The sequence below is a fragment of the Osmerus eperlanus genome, chromosome 5, assembly GCF_963692335.1.
Source record: "Osmerus eperlanus chromosome 5, fOsmEpe2.1, whole genome shotgun sequence".
In the NCBI taxonomy this organism is placed as follows: domain Eukaryota; kingdom Metazoa; phylum Chordata; class Actinopteri; order Osmeriformes; family Osmeridae; genus Osmerus; species Osmerus eperlanus.
In genome coordinates this window covers 3,010,596-3,034,066 of record NC_085022.1, presented here as the reverse complement: position 1 = coordinate 3,034,066, position 23,471 = coordinate 3,010,596, and the positions used below count along the sequence as shown (strand labels likewise).

Genomic DNA, 23,471 nt, shown 5'->3' with positions numbered 1-23,471 from the left:
CACAAGTACATTCACCTTTTTGACAGTCATAACAAAACCAAAAATATGACCGAGAATGAATTAAAAACAGGGGGTGCATTTCCCTTCAGCTGTGCCTGACCCATCATAGCTCTTATCCTCGGAGCGCACTTCTCAACAATCCCTTTCACTACCTCACAGCTACACCATCTCAGGAGACAGCAGGGCTTTGAAAGCATCGCTTCGTAGTATACAGTATTTTCATGCTTGCACTTTAGCCGAAATGTTTAATGTCATTTTAAAGATGCACAAAACAAACGAGAACTAAAACATCTGCTTCACATTTTATAGTGATGTCAAGTGCTGTGTCAACAATCTGTTTATCCACAAGGGGCTCAAATACATCGAAATACTAACAAAATAATTGATTTAACTACCAGGCACATCAGGGATAAGTACATGTGGTATTCAAAGGATTCCTAATTCTAAAAACAAAATAACAGTTGCTCCTCACGGGCAAAACATACATGATATTAACGGTTCTTAGACATAGGAATACTGCGTATGAGTTGGTTCCCTTCTCTGAAACATGATTTTTTTTGTAAGAGACTAAAACTGCACCCGGACCCACTGGGCCTCAGACCCAGAGCGCATGAGAACAGAGAGATATCCTAGCCAAGCTGCAGCTTAGAGTGAGTAGGAAATTACACCTCACTAGTGTGCTCTTTCACATGGCAGCATACCAGCACCACACCCCTCTCCCACACAAACAAAAACCCCACAAACAACAGATAGGCCAAATGAGAGTGAAAGGGAAAGAAATTATAACTCATAGATACAATGTCCGTTCCGGTCGGAGAGATGCGTTGGAGCAAAAAAACAGGAACAGGAAGCGGAGAACCAGAGAGAGACGCGTTTCCCCCACGGTGTGAGCATTCACCTGACTAGGCACACAGCAGCCCTGGGTCCCGACAGAGCATCTTAGAGGAGGAACGCTGGTCTAGGATCAGCTTTTAGCCTTGTCACGCACCCTCTTCTTCTAAAGGCACGGCTGATCCTAGTTCACCACTCCTAGTCTGAGAGGTGTGTACAGGCCTCCAGTCTGTTGTGAGGCATGAACATGTGTTGGTTTAGGACCCAGGGGCGGCCCGGCTACTTCCTCCGGTACGTCAGGGCCGTGTAGGCGACCACGGCAGCGATGGCCACCAGGGCGGCGCCGCCGTACAGCAGCACGGGGAGCTCTCCAGAGTCTGGCTCCGGTTCCGTCTGCGCGGGGGGCTCCTGCGTCGGGGTCTCGGGGGGGTCCTGCGTCGGGGTCTCGGGGGGGTCCTGCGCGGGGGGCGCGGCCAGGAGGGGGGCAGCCACCGGTTCTGGTACGGTCTCTGCCGGGGGCGGGGCTTCGAGCTGGGGCGGGTCTGGGGCAGCAGTGGCCTCAGGAGGAGCTGAGAGGTCTGGTTCTGGTTCTGCTGGTGCTGGGGGAGGCGGGGTAGGGGGGGCCTTGGCCGGGGATGGGGGCGCAGCCTCCACCGGGGCTGGGGGGGCCTCAGGTTGGGCCTCCAGAATCGGCGCGGCGGTCTGGGCCTCCTCAGCGGGGGCCGGAGGCTGTGCCTGCACGGCGGCGACAGATGGAACGGCGTCCGTCAGACTCACGGGCGTCTCTATGTCGACGGGCTCCTCGAGAGACACCAGGGACGACGGGCCTGTTGCCGCGGTTTCCGGAGCGTGCGGCGGCGGCGGCGACACGTCCCTGAACTCGGCCCTCAGCTCGGCCAGCTCGCTGTCGGTCCCGAGCACGCTCATCATGCTCTCCTCCACCCCGCCCCCCTCCAGGAGCTCCGCCTCCTCGCGCTCCACGTGGACGATGTCAGAGTTGGAGGAGTTGTTCTCGCTGCGTTCCTCCGCCAAGGCCACGCCCTCGATGCTGTCCAGGCTCTTCACGTCTTCAGGGTGGTCCATCATATCCACCTGAGGGAATTGGAATGGACTGATTACAATTGGAATGATTGGAATTGGATAGATTGGAAATCATATGCACACACTGCCTACATTATAACAATCATTTTTAGCAGATGCTTTTATCCCAAGTGACATAGAAAGAGGTTGACTACAGTGTCCACTCGCTATCTTTCTGATTCAACAACAGCGTGCCTTAGAGAGGGGCCGAACCCCGTGGCTGTGAAGGGCGTGGCTGTGAGGGGCGTGGCTGTGAGGGGCGTGGCTGTGAGGGGCGTGGCTGTGAGGGGCGTACCTGTGCCCAGGACTCGTGGCCTGCTAGGGACACGGGCAAGCTCTCCGTCTGCCAGGAGCAGGGCTCACTGCTGTCTCCAGCGGCCAGCAGCGACGCGGGCGGACTCAGCTGGCCAGGAAGCTGCTCCCCAGACAGGATGTAGATGTCGTTGCTGTCCTCGGCGATGATCACGCCCTGTTCCTCCTCGTCCTCCAGGCTAAACACTGTACCCTGGAGGGGGGAGGGGCAGGGGGGAGAGAGGAGAGAGAGAGGAGAGAGAAAGGTGTACGGGTCAGTTTACCGTGATACCGTCACCTCTCAAAGGAAGCCCTGATGCAACACCTGCCTCAACATTTCACAATGGCAACCAAGGACCGTGACTGCATTTAAATGTGTTGGTCTTTGTCTAAACTTTTTTTTAGCTGGAAAGAGGAACATGAAAACATGCAAATGAAAACACTTTGTTTTTTAAAATTCCCCTGGAAAAAGATATCCCACAGAACAATGTCAGGAGTGTAACACTGAAAGTACCTTCATATTCCAACCCTTCAGTTTCATTTTCTGACAGGCTTACAGAAAACGCCCAGACCAGCGCATCAAGACTAGCTAGCTAGCTAGCTAGCTAGCTCTGGGTGACAACCGCAAGCCCTCTCTACTGAAGTGAGTCATCACAGCCACAGCACATTTGATTGCCTGAACGTTCTCAGAAAGGCAGTCGACCAAGCTCCGGGTAAAAGACTAGGGACCGGTTCCTTTTATTTGCAACCGCAGGAAGATTTGTTTACAGTTAGACAAGGCAAACACAATAAAAGGACTCATGGCTCCACTTACATAAATCAGGGTTTACCACACTGTGTCCTTTGTCTTAGATCATTATCAGACATCAGTGCACTGGGGGATAATCCACAGCATGATAAAGTCTACGTATAGCAGCTTTAAAGCTACTTTGAGGCAATGTGGATCAATAATTCACAGGTCTATCAATTATTTGGATTGTGATGACCTGCTGTAGATGGAATCCTCACTCCCAGTTTAAATCAAGGCTGTTGTTTATCAGCCGTAGGGTTCAAACGTATAACTTAACATTGCATCGTGCCACACTGCCTCTACCCAAACATGGGTCATCGGGAAAAGCGGCCAATAACATAGCCTGATGTGACATTATGACATCATTAAGTCTACCAGGGGAACGAGGCTGTTGGGCATGGCAGGCATGCACGCTAAATCCAGATCAACACGCACGCTGAGGGACTCAGCGAGAGGCTTGCACGCCACCTAGGGGCGTGAGCCACAAACCGAGGTTCAGGAACTCTCTCCTGGCACCGTTGAGGCCTTTACGCCGTCACAGTAGCTACACCCACTGCAGTACGACGACTATGCATGCGGAGGGGAAAGAGAGAGTGGGGCTATTTCTGGTGTAGGTGAGAGAGGGAGTCTGAGCAGAGAGCAAACAATGAGCCGCAGTGACTAAGAGATGTGCTATGACTAGCCAAGCCCCTGGGGCGTGCAGGGGCTGGTGCGCTGCTCCAGGGCTTCGGCTCTGCTAGCTTGTGCAAGGCGGTTACTGTACATGTGATGTGTCACCCTTCCATCTGCGTTGAACAAACAGCCCGGAGGTCAGCAGGCCCGGCTGGCTCCAGGCCTCTCTCCTCAGGGGGAGATGATTTTAATGTGTTCAAACCCCGGTCGTGACTCCCTCACTGCCAACCCTCCAGGATCTAGTTCCAGGCTCCTTCTGGGACTAATACAGTCTGAAAAGAAGAAAAAAAAAAAACACCCCCCCACCTCACACACACACACTTCTGATTTCCGTGACCGAGGCTATAACGCTGCAGAGGGCTGATCTGCTGCGACCACAGAAACACACAGAGATCCAGGCCCAGACACTAGCCCACACAGCCAATCAGGGCAGCCCTCCCAGACTGGCCCTCCCAGCCTGGCCTAGGCGGCCTCTCCCGGCTGGTCTGGGGAGGACTTCTTGCTGAACCCCTGAACTCACCAGGAGCCAGGGCAGAGAGCCAGGCCAGGCTTGGACAGAGCCCGGGTCATGGACTGGGCCAGGCTGGTCCAGACTGATATCGGTCCAGACAGATGGGGTTATCCTGGGCTGCCCTGGTGGGCTGTGGTGCGTGTCTAACAGTTCGGAACATGTTCGCTGCCTGAAGGGCACAGACTGCGTTCACGCAGGGAACAGGGCGGGGGTGCTTCACAAGCAGAGAGAGAGAGACAGCACGGCACCAAGGACAGAGTGGATGTGACAGGAGAGAACAGTTCTGGAGGAGAACCGCTGTGGAGAGAACAGCACCAAATCGCCCAGCATGCACCCATCTTCTCCCCCACGCACAGCCACCCCCGCAGCGCCTAGCGTACAGCTCTGTAAAGACACATTGTTCTGTGGGTCACAAATTGAAATGAGACGTCCAGATGACTTCCACTTTGCATTCTTATGGCTTGGTATTAGCCCTGGCCTATATGTTCCATCTATCTATCCATCTATGTAAAACGCTTTTGTCTGTAGGGACTGAAGGTTATTCTCCTAACAAGGACATTCCAGAGGCTGGGGATTAAAGCAGATGTCCCAACCCAGCATCCACTGTCGTCTGCTCTGTAAGATGATTGGAGTGTGCGTGTGCGTGTGCGAGTGCGAGAGAGGTTGGTAATATTTCCAAAATCCCCCTAATGGCAACCCTGCCAGGGAGTCACCAGCCAACAAGAGAGATATAACCTCAGATTCTTTATATCTTACACTGGCGTATGTTTTGGCGTATATTATATATAACTCACCTTAGTCCTACAGACGTTCCTAAGCCTGTCAGTTATCTCTCCACATAGATCCAGTCTCAAGAACGTATCTTAGAGCCCTCAGTAGAACAGTCATCTCCCTTATCACGTACTGAAGACCTGGCCAGATAAAAAGCCCTATCTGCCGATAAGCACTACCAACCGTGACAGCAGCTTCTGCCTGAACGTCAAGACAGGCCGGGCACATTGTGGTACAATTCAAGCTGACCTTGGATTACTAACAGCAGAATGTTGGCAGACCAAAAACTTATCTGTAGCAACCAGCTAAGCTACCATCAAGAGAATCATCTCATTCATGTCAAATGTATTCGTCAACAGACCTACCTGGCGAGACGCACACAGCAGTAGAGATGCAGTACAGTCTAGTTCAGGAGACAGATTCTCTTCAATGAAATTTGCTGTAATCTAGCTTCCAGGACACTGTGAGAAGCGTGTAGCTGGAGTTCTGTTAACTGCTGTGCCGTGGTGAAGCGACTCTACCACTGAGCCAGGAGGAGTCTGGGAGGGGCTGGTCTGTTGTCAGGCGTATCCTACTGGTCTCCACCCTTCCCCCAAGACACACACACACATTCCAGGCAGAGGAAGGTAGACTGCCACCTGACAAACGAGGGTGGAACCCCTTACACAACTCTTCCATCTCCTGCTTGCGTGTGTTCTACCGCACAGGGTTCTACAGCACAGGGTTCTACCGCACAGGGTTCTACAGCAGTTATTAACCGTTGTCATTTAACCTCTCAGGAAATGGGCCTAGCGCATTTGCACACGACAAGCGCAAAGCTTGCTACATTTCTTGTTTTAAGCATTCCTATGTATAATATGTCTATTGTACCATGTACGCTGTTGTAATGACCAAATCTACAGAAGAAATGAATGAAAAGTGTAACCATGACATCGTTATTAGAGTTCCTAAGCAGCAGCTCTCAGCTCAGATTTCAAGCAGGAGCGCAGCTCGTCTCATAATGAACATGTCTGAAACGCAGGCCTCTGTTTTCACTCAGAGGTGAATACCACGGCCCTAACATACCTCCATCACATACCCACACCGGGAACATGCTACTGCTTTTCTGAGCACCAGGTGGTGCTCAGACCCTCCGGGACATTATTCTATTTCTAAAACACAAGTGAAAGAACAGGATTCTTTAGTGAACCATCTAGGACAGACCTTGCTCCAGTTCTGCATCAGAAAGAGAAAGGAGGGCGATCCTGGTCGAGTGGTTAAACTTCTCCCCCTCCAAATTACAACGGGTGAATCCCCTTCCTCGGAGTCCCACTGAATGTCTGTCACAGGTTCGTGGCATTTAGCGGTCCCCAAGTTAGCGTTACTGTCCACATGTCATGTCTCCCTGCCAACCCTCCTCTCCTCAGGCTGCCTCAGATTACCGCTCTGCAGGTTGCTGAGGCAACACATCGCCTGTCTTCAGCTAGCGTAAAACATTGATAGAACACCTTATTGTATGTATGCTGTAGGTGTGTGTACAGATTGGCCAACATGCCATGAACACTGGACTGTACATGGCGTTCTGTAGATAAGCTGGAACTACACTGTTGCGAAAGATTAGAACTCAGTAACTGCTAAGACGAGTACTCAATTCAACATCACTGCCTTCAGTTTATTTTGTAAGTCTGTACGTTCAGTAGTCAGATGACCGCCAGCTATACGACCCTTACAGTGAATCTTGGAACAAAATGTCCCTGCAGGAAAGGGGGAGATTCAGACATCACGCTGTGCTTACTCAGCCTGCCCCTGCCTCGCTGCCTCGCATCGCCCAGAGTTCGAGAGAGTCCAGGCCTGTAGTGAAGGCTTCACCCTGAGAGGCAGCCGTTGACCTACAACGCTACATTGCTCCTGCGTTCCCCTCAGGGCCCCTTCAAACAATACTCCTCCCAATTAGCACGGTGGACTGCCTCGAAACAACCGATGACATTTCAGGCATCGCACAGCGCCCATGCTGTAGCATGTACACTGAGACACCGTTAGTGGGGTTTTGATTCCATTCAAACTTCCCTCCCATCACGGCTGTCCGGAGGGAGCGAAAATTCCATGAACTGGAATGTTGAAAGACCATCGTGGCTCAAATGAACTTCCCCAGAATCAGGAATCCCATTACCCTTCCATCATCCAGATTATCTAGGACTCCACTGGGCCACCGTGAGAGAGGTGGGGAGGAGATGAGACGAGAGAGAGCTGGTCCTGTACTGACCGAGCTCTCAGGCTTCGGATTAAAGACACATTAGCCGTCGTCTGCATGAAACTATCGCCGTTTATTCTTAGTCAGAGAAAGAGAGAGCGGGAGGGAGAGAGCGGGAGGGAGGGAGGTCCAGATGGGTCCATTACCTCAGGTACGTAGAGTACCCAGCAGGGTTCATGTGAAGCAGCTGTTGGGCCTGATAGTCCGTTTCGTACCGTTTCTAACTAACTTCAACCTCTATCCTGCCTGTTCTGAAGAGGCGTGCAGTCTTTGAGCTGTGTCATAAACAGCCGGTCAATCCAAGACCTACGTTGCGACCCTTTCCTTCTGGAAGCATCATCTTCAAGAGTCATTTTTCCTGCTGTATAGGTTGTGCTGCTTTACTTCCTCTGTCCCACAGTGTCACATCAAACCCTGACCTCCATTCTGAATGAATCAACATGGAATGCGTCGATAGCTGGATGAATCAACTGACTGATTGGGTGGTTGGATGGGTTGCAGCAGTGAGGGGAGACGTGTTGACGGCAGGGAGCTGGTGTAGAGGTGGCAGGCCTGGCAGAGCTAGCGGGCTCGCTGGTACACGGACGGCAGCAGGGATAGAAGTGGGTCGGTCTCGACCCTGCTTTGACAGGATTTATATCTGAGGTTTATTTCTGTACTGCTCACAGCCCAGCCTCCATCACTCCGACACACACACACACACACACTCACAGCAGATATCTCTTATGTAACAGCGCAGCAGAGAGCTGTGCAGAGGCCATGTTGACATGCCCTGACACAGTCCAGACCATAATAATCTGAAAACCTCGCTTAGAAATATGCCCGGTACATGAATCACTAGGCAACCAGCATGGTTACCAAATATCAAAACAGTACGGCTACTAAAACTTATTTTGACCTAAGTGAGATGCAGGGTACATAAACGTCCTGGAGACTCCTGCACAGAACAGGGATGTCTGGTCTGAGAGACAAACACCACAACATGGAAGCCCAGACTGATGGGGCAGACTGGAATCAAAAGCAGGCACAGGGCTTTCAGGGGTCAGCTGAAGCCCCACCCCCCCACCCCTCAGTGAGAGTTGTATTACATCAGCTATGACGATCTCTGTAATCCTACATGGCCAAAGTGCTGCGTCAGAACACACGCAGCAGTTTTACCAGTCTCTCTCCTGAAGGAACTGCAACTCTGAAGGGCAGAGAGAGAGATAGAGAGAGAGGGGGGGAGAGAGAGAGAACAGAGGAAGATAGGTAGGGGGTAACCCAAGTCGGAAGAACACTAATAACCTTCCCACAGCACGACGACCGTGGAAGGCCCGATGTTTTCAATGTCAGCAGTGAGCCCCGTGCACTTCCAGCTGATCTCCTTCCATCCTCCTCCTCTCTCATCCCCCTCGCTCGCTCATCTCTCACTGTCCTTCTCAAACCGTCTCCTCAGTGGGTTACCATCTACACACACACACACACCACAGTTATGAGTCGTTCATCTTGGAGTTGCCAAATGGAGTGGACTCAACATGAGGTCACGATCCTCCGTGTGATCTCATGTTTGCAACAAAGAAAGGACATCAGTGAGGGCAGGCTGTAGATGTGTCACGGTGGGGGGGCTGGGGTAATGAGGAACATGTCTGCCTCTGTTGGGATGCGTTGCAAGCCGTCCTGCCACACCAGATGCGTGTAGGGTTGCAACCGCAGTGTTCACAAGCCTCTCATCTCCGTACACTCCACTTTACAGTCAAACGAGCTGAAACCAGATCTACACAACAGTATCGTTCTCGATGGTCCAGGCTTGATTCTACAACCACTAGCAGCCTAACACACACACACACACACACAGGCAATGATCAATGTTTTCAATACCTCACTGTCCAAACATTACACTTGCACACACCAAGCCACCCAACCCCAGGAAGTCCTACCTAGATTGTGTTTGGTCTAATCCGGCGACCGCTTGGACAGAGCTTCCCAGAGCAGCACGACAGCGAGGAGGAGGAGAGCGGAGAGGAGCCAGCGGGAGACAAGTGTGCACAGGCAGCTGGCACAGTTCTGGAACCTACAGTGCTGCTTAGGACTTCTCACTGGCTGGTCAAGCCCTCCCCCTAAGTCTCTCCCTCTCTCCCCCTCTCCCCCTCTCTCACTCACTCACTCACTCACTCCCTCCTTCCAGCCCACGCTCTTCTCCTCTCCCTCTGTCAGGGGGGGGGGGGGGGGAGTGTCCTAGTCAGCGTGGCCGGGACACACACACACACACTGCAACCTCCTTCATCAGAGGCATCTGTGACGCAACACACACACGCAAAATACGATTTTACCTAAATGCCACAAACCCAGCCAGCTAAGCCTCCCGACACACGCGTCAGGGCCAGCAGGTGCCTGACAGGACGACCGTGCAGGCGCCTGACAGGACGACCGTGCAGGCGCCTGACAGGACGACCGTGCAGGCGCCTGACAGGACGACCGTGCAGGCGCCAGACAGGACGACCGTGCAGGCGCCAGACAGGACGACCGTGCAGGCGCCTGACAGGACGACCGTGCAGGCGCCTGACAGGACGACCGTGCAGGCGCCTGACAGGACGACCGTGCAGGCGCCTGACAGGACGACCGTGCAGGCGCCTGACAGGACGACCGTGCAGGCTGAGCTAGCTACCCCGTGTCAGGCTTCAGATCCTGTCGTCTCCTGACTAGCGATTAAATCAGATGAACTGCCAGATGGATGAGGTGAACCCGGTCTACGACCCACACAGATAGAACCCCAATATGAGGTTTAGCCCTTACAAGGAGCATGCTTAGCATGAAGCATGACATGAAGATGGAAGTACATTACACAGGCAGTGACACAGCTCATGTAAAGTAGCTGTTTATCTGATAGTGTCGACAATGTCTCCTTAGTTGGGTCCCTCAGGCGGGAGGAAGGGATATCTCATCTGCTTTACATGCAGTTCAGACCAACTCTCCCTGTCAGTAAACTGCACCTCTGTGTGTGCAGCTCTGGACACCAGAGCAGCGGAGAGCAAAGTCCATCAGGGCACTGTTCACCAAAGCAGATGAAAAAACACCACTCCTGCCCCTTCTGACTGACTAGTAACCAGACCCGGGTCACATTCACCACTCAAACATCTAAACATGCGACTTGTTTATCCGACCACTTTACATTTTTGGAACACTTCCAGTCGTTGATAAGGGCAAAGCAACAGCGCGTCGAATGATTTGAAAATGTGTGCGTGACCTTGGTGTGTCAGTAAACACTAATCCAGACAGGCCATGCATGTGGTCGTGGTGCTCTCTCCAATCACTCAGTATGGTCTGAACTGGGAGGGCAGAGGGTTGCCAGGTTGGTAAAGGAGTCCTGGGCAGATTAAATGACTGTGCCGCTGAAGGGCCAGGTGGTATCAGGTGACACAGGGCCCGCACGGAGGAGAACATAGTGAGAGAGGAAGGTTCATCTCCCCCAGCAGAAAGATACAAGGAGGATCAAATGAAGCTGACCTACTTCTGCTTCCATACCACACTGAACAGCAGCACTGGACATCAAAGCAAAACAGGGCAGTTACACACGCAGACGTAATCCCACATACATCTGTCAGCAGAACCCGCCCTCGAGCCTTCAGGTTCTCACGGGGGGGAAATAACACACAATCCCAAACCAGATAGAAACACTTTCATACCCTGTGGCCATTTCACTGCTAGACTCCAACAGTGAAGTAATACCAGCTTATCCACCCAAACACGGTCGGCAAATATTTCTTTACATAAGTACTCAATTTTTATGATTTTAAGACATTAAAATGTTGTCTGTTTATACTTTCTGTGTGAGTTGTGAAATTTTGTGTGTTATTGTTTGTGTTTAAGTGACGCACAACCAATAGCCCCAAATAAGTTCTACTTCTTTACTGTTTGGGTACCTCTCTGTCACCCTCTGGTGGTCATTCTAGATCACACACCCTGATCATTAGCTTCTCCTGACTATCACTGGCTGGGTTGTGGAACTGACACACTTTCCCATGTCTCCCTTCAGTACCTCTCCCCAGCCTTCTCCCTCACCCTCTCCCCAGCCTTCTCCCTCACCCTCTCCCCAGCCTTCTCCCTCACCCTCTCCCCAGCCTTCTCCCTCACCCTCTCCCCAGCCTTCTCCCTCACCCTCTCCCCAGCCTTCTCCCTCACCCTCTCCCCAGCCTTCTCCCTCACCCTCTCCCTCACCCTCTCCCCAGCCTTCTCCCTCACCCTCTCCCCAGCCTTCTCCCTCACCCTCACCCTCTCCCCAGCCTTCTCCCTCACCCTCTCCCCAGCCTTCTCCCTCACCCTCACCCTCTCCCCAGCCTTCTCCCTCACCCTCTCCCCAGCCTTCACCCTCACCCCAACCTTCTTCCTCTCCCCAGCCCTCCCCCTCACCCCTCTCCCCCATGTTAGCCAGCTCACCCATCCCCCCTGCTGGATGATGTAGTAGGCCTCAGCCTCCTCCAGGAAGCGAACCCCCAGAGGCAGCAGGCTGACCAGGCTCTGGCCCTCCGCCTGCAGGGCCTGGAGCAGCACCAGGGGAACCAGAACCTGGGGGGGGGGGGAGAGAGAGTGAACCCTGATCCGGAGAATCTTCCAACCAACCTCCTCCAGCCCTTCCGTCAAGTAACCCAGTCGGGAGTGGTGTGCACCGCAGGTACGACCCAACGCTCCTGTCTCACCTTGTTCCAGCCTCCCTGAGAGTGGCAGGAGATCTCAAACACCACGTCTCGGAAATGCTCATAGTCCAGGGGGCTGCAAAACACACACACACGGAGTAGTGACGCTAATGACCTTAGAATGACCTCAGTAACTAAAGAAAAAAGACCATATGTTGTCTCATCTTTCACACAGCTCACTCACAGTCCCACATCAAACAACCTGTGGAAAGCACTCCTCACAACTATTTCATGGTTATAAATAGACCTCGTGGAAGAAAACCCGACCTTTCGTAACGTCCATGTGATGCAAAACACACAATCACTAACCCTGACTTTTACTTACCACACAGTTGAGCCACTACCCCCCCCCCCCACACACACACACACCCAAACCACCTCCCCAAAACACGCAAACAGACCCACACACACCCAAACCAAATTCCTTCACAAAGTGTGTGACGGTGAACAGTCGGTTCTTACCGGCTGAGGAGTGTGTGTGTTGCGGTGTCCAGGTGTGTGTCCAGCTCCTGGACCACGCGGTCCCCGAGAGCGGACAGACAGTCTTCTATGGAGCTCTCTGGGTTGACGGGGCTGAACACAGGAGACGTGTGGCAGTCGAAGCCTGTGCTGGTGAAGGCTACACACACGCACACACACACACACACACAGCTGACATACAAGCTCTGAAAGCATCTAGACATCCAGATTAAGCTCCGGCAACTGTTAGTCAGTGTGTGTGGGTGCCCATGCATGTGTGTCTCTGTGTGTGCGTGTGTCTGTCATTGTGTGTGTGTGCCTGTCTATGTGTGTGTGCGTGTGCATCCCTATGTGTATGTGATTCCCGGCCGTGTCAAATGACGTTGTGTCCTTGGGCAAGGCACTTCACCCTACTTGCCTCGGGGGAATGTCCCTGTACTTACTGTAAGTCGCTCTGGATAAGAGCGTCTGCTAAATGACTAAATGTAAATGTAAATGTGTGTGTGTGCTTGTCATTGTGTGTGTGAGCGCGTGTGCATGTGTGTCTCTGTGTGTGTGTGTGTGTGTGTGTGTCATTGCGTGTACGTGTGTGTGAACACACTCTTACAGGCTGAGATCTCATCTTCTAGTTTCCTCAGCTCATCCTCTATCTCTCCCTTTATCACTCTGTTCCTCTCTCTCCTGCTCTCTCCATCCCCTAAGGACAAGTCATCTGCAACAACAACAAAACTGTTTAGGACAAGTTATTAACTGCAACACTTTACATTAAGGTTACATTAACCATCATGTGACAACAGAAATACCTGCAGTAAAATCACTATAATTACATTCCATACGTTTACAGCGGAATAGATTACAAGTGTTTACACATTATGGGGGAGGGGTGTGAGGATGTTGTACAAGGGCACAAGTTAGAACAACTTATACCGAGTCGTTCTGTGTCTCTGCCTGGCCTCCAGTCAAGTCCATCACCTGAGAGGAATCTTCCGGAGAGAGCTTTGATCTGGCGAGGAGCGAGAGGCTATACGCAGATCAAACACAGAGCGGTAAGCGGTCTCCTGTGACTATGAGAAATAAACGTCCAATCAATCTCTCTGTTTATGTTCGTCAGGGAGAGAATCCGTTCTGGCATTCCCCGACCCCAGAACAGACACCGTGCCATCGTTTTTTCTAAACAAACTCAAAACGGTTTTGGCTGCTTTCTGGCGGTTTTATTTTAATTGTGTTGATAAAGTTGTTGTCTCACCCGGTACAACAATCCAACTAAAGCAATCTGTGCTGTTCAGATCCTGTTTTGAAAGGATGCACTGTTTGAAGTACAAACTGAAGATCACCGGCACATATTGAGGTCATAACCTAATGATAATAACCTCTAATGCTTTACAGAGTTTGGTTGGAAGGTTCTAGAAAAGGAACAAACTGAACTACATAGAGAAACCTTTGGAGTCTACCTCACTGGGTTGGCTAACAGTACAGTGTGCTAGGGTTGATAAGACAACACCGTACAGATGCATGTTCCCTCCTAATGCGAGTGTAATATAAGGCTTGTGCCACCACAGATCTGCTGCTAGCACAGCTAGCTAGCCCACTGGCTCTGTCCAACCACACAGAGCGCTGCCTGCCCCCTAACCCTACGACACAGCAGGAGCATCTCTGGTTACTACATGCACATGGTTTACATAACACAGAGAGCAGTCACGGATGGGTTTACAACAAGCCAGGGGTCTAAGGGCTGTAAACAGCTTTGTCTGTGGTGTACCCTACAGCCTGTCTCCTGTGTGCCCTCCTCTTCTCTCCCTGCCTCTCCTCTTCCTCCTCTTCTCTCCCTGCCTCTCCTCTTCCTCCTCCTCTCTCCTCCTCTCTCCCTGCCCCCTCCTCCTCTCTCCCTGCCCCCTCCTCCTCTCTCCCTGTCCCCTCCTCCTCTCTCCCTGCCCCTCCTCTCTCCCTGCCCCTCCTCTCTCCCTGCCCCTCCTCTCTCCCTGCCCCTCCTCTCTCCCTGCCCCTCCTCTCCTCCTCTCTCCCTGCCCCTTCCTCCTCTACTTGCTGTCTCAAATGCGTGTCTTCCCTCTCCCTTCACTTGTCTAGTAACAGAGGACCTTGAAGGCCCTGCTCTGGCTGCAAGTGAGCAGTCATGGACCAACACACTCCAGTCAATTATTCACAACATGCACACTGGAGGCACAGAGTTGCTCTACTGTACAGAAACAGCACAATGCCTTCCAGTCCTTAAAACACGCCCACCTGATTATGCAACATCCTCAAGAGGAAGCCATCCATTCAGAGAGGATCGTGGTATTGGGCAAATAGGATTTGAGAGATTTCATTAGTTCGCTTCCTGTCCATCTATTGAACTTTGTTGGCTACTTCCCACAATGCAGTTGATGCGCCAGGCGTTTTACTGAGCCCAAGGCCAGACACTCTCTGCACTGTTTGAAAATAGGAAGTTTGTTCAGATACAAGGCATCAATACAGGAAATTAATTCAAGTTCTCGTTTTGATCCGACTTTGAGTGGAGGTTACTGCAAAATGCATTGCCTCTGTAAATGAAGGGGGGTGATCAGTGGTCACCAGAAGTGCACAGTTTGTGTGCAAAGCTACACAGTCTGAAGCCTAGCAATGGTATGGAGGGATCAGTCATCTCACTCACCCCCATGCACTATCCCTGACTCATCAAATTTCTCCCCCCCCCCCACACACACACACACATACACAACCGGCCGAAACACACTCACACTCCACCACCAGACACACACCCAATCTCTACTCCTTAGTCTCACTGGTGGGGCCCGTGTTGGTTTCCCAGGGTGAGAGCGCTGTTTCAGCAGACAGCCAGTCAGAAGCGGTCCCTCGCTGAGCCCGGGACGGGAGGCGTGTGAGCGACCCGATGGTGATTACACATGACAGGCTGTCAGAGCCTGGAGCGGGCCGAGCGGAAAACAGGGATCAGGCACTCGTCTCTCTAGCTCTCCGTCTCTCTAGCTCTCCCTCTTTCTCTCTCCCTCTCCCTCCCTCTCTCTCCCTCCCCCTCTCCCTCTCCCTCTCCCTTCAATATTACCATCAAAGAATGACAACACTGAGAGACATGAGATAGAGGAATCTTCTGCATAATCCTCTTGTTTTCTCTCTGTCTTCAGGCTCTCTTCCTCTCCAAGACCAGAGGCTGAAGGGATGAGTGGGGCTCCAGGAGAAGGCTTGCTCTCTCTCTGAGGACACCAAGTCAGGCTGGGCACGAACCAGCTGTGCTCGCGCGGTGCTCGCGCCATGCTGGCCAGTCAGAAAGCACGGAGCTATAAAAAGCTCCCCAGTTGCAGGGGCCTATGATTAGGAGCCGCAACGACACCTGACTCCATCAGAAACTGCCCTCCAGGAACCCCCTACACTGCCTGGTCAGCGACCCTCACAGGCCACACACGTCACATGCTGTCCTTCAGTCTCAGCACACCAGCAACAGGCAGACATACTGCACACCAGGAAGTGAAGCCATGTCTGCTACAGAGGAAAGGCAGATGAATATGGTTACTAAGCAGCTTTGAGTATCGATACATTACAGCCTCAAACACTGACCTCTAACCCCTTAGGCACTTATAATACCACAAGTGTTTAGATCACACTTAATCACTCTCCGATCTTGGCAAGTGTACAGGTGGTAGGGTTTTGAGGTTGCTTAAAGAGGTGACTTAAGGTGAACACAGCCACCCTGTTTAAGCGAACGGTCAGAGTGAGACCAGATAACCACAACTAGGATACCCCAGCACTCAAAAACAGTATCAAAAGTTAGATCATAAATCAAAAGGAACACGGCAGGATTTGGAGTCAGTGAGTGTCAAAGCAGCTACGACCGAATATCTGTACTGAGCGAACAGGTGACATAGTGCCTAGTACATTTTCTCTTCGACTCGATCCCCACCCTATCTACACCCTCCCAGACAGGGGTGCCCCATCCTGGATCTGGAACAAGCACAACTACAAGAAATTCATCCTCACACAAGTTTGGGGCTGGTACACAGGAACTCTCACCCTGGTTGGGAACAGGTAGGGTGTGACTCAGGGTAGCAGCAGGTCAACATAGTTGATGACTATACACACACTTGTTTCCCACCTACTACACACACACGCTGTCGTTGTTACCGTGGGCGTGTGTCCGCGAGGCGGTGAGCAGGCCAAGGTAGTTGAGGACGACATATTTGGTCTCGTAGTGGAAACCCACAGGCACGTTGGTGGCGTCAGAGCCCGAGGCAGCCATCAGAAAGATGCAACAGTCTTACAGGCACATGCACAGTCAAATCCGGAGATGTCCTCGAAACCCCTGTGGAAGCGACGCAAGGAATGTGTTATTATAGGGACTTTATACTACACTGGACCAGTCACGTGCAGTTTATGTAGGCGTGGACAGGAAGCATAACTTGTGAATGACTTCACTCAGAGGTCACGTGGAGGTCTAGCCTCCACCAAATAGCATATTAGGTGTGTTCGACTTCATGCAGCACCGGCGGCGCCGACAGCCGGTTGCAGCCGGCTGCCTTGAAGTTGAGAATGCCATTGGCTGCTTCAAGTCAGCCGGGCTGCAGGCGGCTGCAGGCGACGCCGGCGCTGCATGAAGTCGAACGCACCTAATAACATTCTGACAACATAGTCGTCCTCCCGTCTGACATTCTATATCATGAGCTACGTAAACCACAAGCATGGCTACACGTAGGATTGGTTGATGATAACACGTGCAGTGGCCGGTCGGAATGGAGGCCAGTGGTTAACCGGGACTCCATGTCCGCTTGTTCACGGGACGAGGAGTTCATCCTATCCCATCATGGTAGTTGAGCCGATCAATTGACTTGAGCCCCGTGTGATACGGTATGCTCATGTGCAGCACAATAAACAAATGGCCAGAATGTCTTGACCCGAATTGCTTTCGCTGTCATGTTGAATAATACATAGCAAGTGGCCAATGTTGCTCAGTACCAATTATTTCATTAAAGCTATTAACACTTATGCTACCAGTTACTTCCCGCCCTCTGATGATATTGTAATTCTAAATTAAGATAATAGCACATTAAGCACAACTCCAGTATCAGGTTTTGCAATAAATATTTAGTTGCTACACAAGGCAATGTAGACAGCTATATTTGTAATGTGTAGTGCTGTCTAACGTGCATATCAATGACATTGGTAAAAAAAAAAAAAAAGCTGATAACTCGAGTTATTCATCCATCTACTAGTAGCTCGTGCAGTTCCACTCAGCTCGTGGACCCATTTTCGCACGCGATGTACTACTGATATCACGCGATTCTAGCCCAAGACACAACCGCCAACTAGCTAGCATGCTAGCGACCACACCTCCTACCTCGGGCGTGCATGGACCTATACCTTCCAGGTTGCTACAATACACAGAAATAACAATAATAGGCAGTTGCTAATATCGTACCGAATGGCTGAGTGCAGCTTACCTTCGGCGTCAGGCAGATTCAGTCCACAGAGTGACAAAGGGAAGATAGTTTAGGAAAGCGTGCGACACACACGGACACACTCCCCTCACTACTCAGCAAATCAGAGACTGCGTGGGCCGAACGTGGATAGAGAGAGCACTTCTGGACTTTCCCCACTTACTATACTAGCACTTTCTCTGCAACTTGATCAGACAGCCATCAAGCGGTCAACTGAGATGATCACACACTGGGTTGTACAAAACAAAAACAAAAATTACACATGACAAAATTACCAAACCTTCATAACCATATTTTGTTTAGAAAAATCTGGTGTTATAATAATACATTATACAACATAACATATTTTCGCTGATATATCATCATATTATGATTATCCCCAACCATTTAATGGGGAAAATATGTTAAAGTTTGAATTATTGATAGCAAGTTATAGCTACTGCGCAGCCGCGATAGCGCTGACCCCTCCCTATCTGTGACGAGGAAATAGTTGTTGCTATTCAGCTGCGCTGTCACCAGGGAAGTTGCCACAGGGAAGTTCAGAAAACTACGCAGTTATATCTAGCATTAATCTAGTCTAACGTTGTAAAGCTTTCTTCTGACAACAGCGAAAACTTTCCGAAACGATGGCGCTCAGCGATGCGGACGTACAGAAACAGGTATGATGCCAGCTTGTAACAGCAGCTTGTCCACTACTAGCATTAGCAAGCAGCTGGCTAACTATGTTGTTAGACTACTGTAGCTAAAACTAGGTAGATAGCGATCTTTAGGGAACTTTACCCTGAACTAAATGGATTGTTAGCTAACTTTGCAACAGTGATGTGACCCTTTTAAAGTTTTGGGTGTTGGCGTAAATGATAAGTCGTTCTGAAAAAGCATTTCGGTTGATTCTGTGTCGAGACTGTGACTGTGCCCCTGGCAGTAATTGAAAAGCACTTTGAAAAAATCACTTTCACAGAACAGCGAGTGGGTCTATTGCCCTCACATTTAGGTCACCTCGAACTGGCAACTCTGCTAGTACTTTTCACCAAAATTCGTGCAATTAAGTCCAATGCTGATCACTCACTCGCTAGCTTTCTGTGTCTAGGCACATTCCTCACCTCAGTGATACATTGAAATGCGACTGTGAACCTCGGTGCTGTGAATTATAATAGGCTAATTACATGCCCCCTTCTCTCCTCTACAGATCAAGCACATGATGGCCTTCATAGAACAGGAGGCCAGTGAGAAAGCGGAAGAGATTGAGGCCAAGGTAAAAGAATGATCATCGTAGGTGTGCAGGAAATGTACTGTGACTGACTGGATACGTTAAGACCAATATAGTTGTACTGATTGGTACTGTATCAAATCCCAAATCTCATTCAGGCAGAGGAGGAGTTCAACATAGAGAAAGGCCGTCTGGTTCAGACCCAGAGGCTGAAGATCATGGAGTATTACGCCAAGAAAGACAAGCAGATCGACCAGCATAAGAAAATGTGAGCGCTTTCTCAGAAACAGTTTGGCTCACTTTCTGCTGAAGACCTGGATCTTGTGGCTGTGACTTTTAAACATCCACACACACACAGGTGCACAAACACATACGTGTCCTTCCTGTGCACATCTCTCTGTTTCTATTGTGGTTTATGTGTGTATATTAACATCTCCCATTTTCAGTCAGATGTCCAACCTGCTGAACCAGGCCAGGCTGAAGGTGCTGAAGACGAGAGACGACATGATCTCTGTAAGTCTTTGTCTCTCCCCCCACTCTCTCCCTCACTCTCTATCACTCTCTCTTATTCTCTATTGCTCTCTATTATTCTCTCTCTCCTATTCTCTCTCCTACTCTCCTCCCTTACTCTCTCCCTTACTCTCTCCCTTACTCTCTCTATCACTCTCTCTTATTCTCTATCACTCTCTCATTCTCTATCGCTCTCTATTATTCTCTCTCTCTCCTATTCTCTCTCTCCTACTCTCCTCCCTTACTCTCTCCCTTACTCTCTCTATCACTCTCTCTTATTCTCTATCGCTCTCTATTATTCTCTCTCTCCTATTCTCTCTCTCCTATTCTCTCTCTCCTACTCTCCTCCCTTACTCTCTCCCTCACTCTCTCTATCACTCTCTTATTCTCTATCGCTCTCTATTATTCTCTCTCTCCTATTCTCTCTCTCCTACTCTCCTCCCTTACTCTCCTCCCTTACTCTCCTCCCTTACTCTCTCCCTTTCTCTCTGTCTCAGTTTAGAGAAACAAAAACTGCTTTGTGCAGTACGAAGTTACTGTGAACATGTTGTTCCTCTTCAGGATCTGCTGAGTGAGGCTCGCCAGCGGCTGTCTGAGATTGCCAAGGACCCAGAAAGATACGCTGTTCTGCTGGAGGGGCTAATCATGCAGGTGGGCTCACGTACAGGACAGCAGAACTCTTTAGGTGACCCGTGGCTCACCCGATAGGTGCGCGTATCATGTAGGCTGAGCCCCTACTGCAGCAGTCTGGATCAAGTCCAGACATGGCCCTTTACTGCATTTCTCTCTCTCCTCTTTCGGTCTGTCTGTCTGCCTCTCTCTCTTCTCTCTCTCATTCTCTCCTCTCTCTCATTCTCTGTCTCTCTCTCTCATTCTCTCCTCTCTCTCATTCTCTCCTCTCTTTCTCTCTCTCGGTCGCTCTCTTTCCTGTCACACTTCATTACAACAATCTATCTAATGCATTAAAAATCAATAATAAAAAAAAAAGGAACTGTTGTCTCTCTAGCTTCCCCCGCCACAACAAGCTGACCCCTTTCTGAACCTGAATCAAGAGATCCAGTCTGACCTGATTTCACCCCCTCCTCCCTCAGGGATTCTACCAGCTGTTGGAGCCAAAAGTGACCATTCGCTGCCGTCAGCAGGACGTTTCCATGGTGCAGGTCAGAGGTCACCCTCTCAGTATACGGTTATTACATCACAGTTGTCTAAAATAATACAGTGGGGTTTATAGTTTCCCAAACATGGATTAAGCCTAGTCCTCGGCTAAACACTTTTTCAGTGGAGATGTTTTCTCATACTTCAGGACTGGGCTTAATCCATCTCTGGGAATCTGGGCCGTCGTGTTAACTGTCAGGCCGTTTGTGGAGTTTGACCACACGTTCCAAACGTGGTTTTCCTCGAAGGCTGCTGTTGACAAGGACATCCCGGTCTACAAAGAAATGGTGAAGAGCAACATCGTGGTCCGCATCGACGAGCAGCGGTTCCTCTCCTCCGACATGTAAGACTCACCATGACGACGGGACACAGAGTAGCATACAGAACTAGAACAGCAACATAATTAAACCCGACACCATGTAACAGCCCCACAACAGTTAAACCCTCTTGACCTTCTCGAAGGTCTCAGCACGTTGCTAGTATTAGCATCACTAGCTAGCGTGTAGCAAGACATGTTGTCCACCCCTTCATGGTCCCTACCTGTCCCCTCCGGTCTGCCTGTCTGTTCTTCATTTCCTCTTCCTGTTTGTCCCCACAGCTCTGGAGGGGTGGAGTTATACAACGACAATGGGAAGATCAAGGTGTCCAACACTCTGGAGAGCAGGCTGGAACTCATTGCACACCAGGTAACACAAAAGGAACCCCCTCGCAGACCTGTCGATCGTCCAACCCTGAACCCAACCTCTCCCCCAGCAGGCCTCTCTCTCTCGGTCATCTCCTTCATAGCTGCTGTTGATGTTGTCTGGAGTTGATCTCAGATCTCAGTCTCGTCTTCGTTTCAACAGATGATGCCGGAGATCCGGGTGGAGTTGTTTGGTGTCAACCCCAATCGTAGGTTCCTGGACTAATGAGCCAGCCCTGCCTTCACCCTCAAACCCATGGAGGAGCAGGAGGAGCAGGAGGAAGAGGAGGAGCAGGAGGAGTTGCAGACTAGAGAATACCGGCCAAGGTGTTCACGGACATCCCCGTTGTGATTGAAACTGAAATAAACTTCTTTAGTTTGAAAGTGCCTTTGTGGAGGACTTCTGTGTTCATGGCTGCAGTAAGTCAGTCCGGCACTTCTGGTATCGTAGCAACCTCATGGAGCCCGTTCCGTGGATGAACCGGATGGTTTGTCTTGTTTGTTTGTTTACTGGATGAATGAAAGACAAGTGCTGGAACTCTCTAAACCACTGCTCTCTGTTGCCTGATGACCTCTTTGAATAACTGAGCAATGTCAAAGAGCTTTGTTTGAGATGCTTACCGCCTTAACATGTTTAGTAGCTTGGACAGCACGCGCCAATCTGATGACTGTTCTACAGGTTTTACTCACTTGGGTTCTTATTGCCATATAGATAGTTCCTAAAATGTTGTGGGGAAAAACCAAAGAATTGTGTGTATGATTTCCTTTTAACCCTCGTGCTGCCTTCGGGTCACATGACCCAAAGGTTCATAACGAACCATCGTTGTGTTTACCCAATTTTACCCAATACAAAAACAAATTAAAATAATTTTCTTTTAACCTTTGCAATGTGGGGGGTCTGAGACAGCCTAGCTGTTAAAAGAAAATGCTTCACTTTGTCTTTGTATGCGGTAAATTTGTCGCAATACGACGGTGGGTCACAATGACTGATGGGTCAGAATGACCCGAAGATAACACAAGGGTTAAGTGATTGCGTTTGTGTTTTTGTTTTACTGTATTGTACTTTGATGTAATCCTCCATAAGTATTCAACAGAGAAAAGCAAGGATGTTTGCAGTCTTTTATTTACATCTTTTAAACAGAAATATCGTTTTCAATTTTCATTGTTTCTTTTCTCTCAAAATGTAGTAGCTATTTTAGCTCAATCGACAGTGACACTTTTATAAATGTAGAAAATGCTTTGACTGCCACCTAGTGGTGAAACAGTTGGAAATAACCTGCCTCTAATACAGGTCATACTGTCGTCTCACCAATTTAGGCTGCATTAAAATTGGACACCCCCAAAAAAACAATTAACATTTTTAAATTATGTATATCTTAACGCACACATTCAGTAAATGTTTAGGACAAGAGACTCCATCAGCAAATATAAGGCTTTATTGCAGGATTATTAAGATTTATTGTGCGTAACATGTCATTCAAGGAAACGTTAAAAAAAAGTTTGGCTAACGGCTATAGCTACTGTTAAATCTCAGAACAGGTTTTGGCCTCGTTCAGATTATCTAAACAAATTATTCCTCATCCCTTTCCTCAAACAAATAACGGATTAGGAATAAGTAGAGATGCTGACTAGACGCTATTGTTTATCCAATCGTATCAGGTCACTCGCGTCTCAGGACCCCCAGAGACGCGAGGGAGTTGGGGGTTCGCTTCCCAAACAGAGCCTGTCTGGACACTGACAAGAGACAGGTATATAAGGCCCAAAGGGGGACCCAGGGTGTAAAACCTGGCCAGGTTACAGAGACTAAGATTACAGCATTACCGTCGAGATTAACAGATGACCCTACAGTTACTGGCAGACAGTGCCTCATGCCACGCAAGGATACTAGCGCGAGACAATCGGATGGAAAAGCAACTCTCAGGGCTGCGATGGACTTGATGGAGGTGCTAAGACGTCATTACAGTTAAGAAGAGGGAAAACACTGGATTGTAAATTGTGAACAATTTGCTTGGAACTAATTTAGAGGACTTCTTTTTAAACATGGCAATAGAGTTGACATGAATAACAGCTCATTCATCAATCCACCGTGTCTTAGTCAAACTGTCAACTAGTTACATGCTATTCCATGATTGCTTGGTAATTTCCTTTTGATGTCAAACTCAAGGTGCCAATCA

The 23,471-nt window shown here is 50.0% G+C and overlaps 2 protein-coding genes across 2 annotated transcripts; one reads left to right on the top strand and one right to left on the bottom strand.

Moving 5' to 3' along the window:
• Positions 1–290: 290 nt before the first annotated feature.
• Positions 291–17,890, bottom strand: bcl2l13 (BCL2 like 13). Its single transcript, XM_062461075.1, has 8 exons — positions 17,747–17,890; positions 16,434–16,611; positions 12,913–13,017; positions 12,309–12,465; positions 11,850–11,922; positions 11,590–11,718; positions 2,207–2,416; positions 291–1,923 (listed from the first exon to the last, which is right to left on the bottom strand). The coding sequence occupies exons 2-8, from the start codon at positions 16,546–16,548 to the stop codon at positions 1,111–1,113; spliced, it is 1,602 nt and encodes a 533-aa protein (XP_062317059.1). The 5' UTR covers positions 16,549–16,611; positions 17,747–17,890; the 3' UTR covers positions 291–1,110.
• A 277-nt stretch (positions 17,891–18,167) lies between these two features.
• On the top strand, positions 18,168–22,773 carry atp6v1e1a (ATPase H+ transporting V1 subunit E1a). Its single transcript, XM_062461076.1, has 9 exons — positions 18,168–18,402; positions 18,930–18,995; positions 19,109–19,218; positions 19,397–19,463; positions 20,022–20,111; positions 20,552–20,620; positions 20,864–20,958; positions 21,214–21,301; positions 21,461–22,773. Exons 1-9 carry the CDS (start codon positions 18,370–18,372, stop codon positions 21,521–21,523), a joined length of 681 nt encoding a protein of 226 aa, XP_062317060.1. The 5' UTR covers positions 18,168–18,369; the 3' UTR covers positions 21,524–22,773.
• The last annotated feature ends 698 nt before the right edge of the window (positions 22,774–23,471 follow it).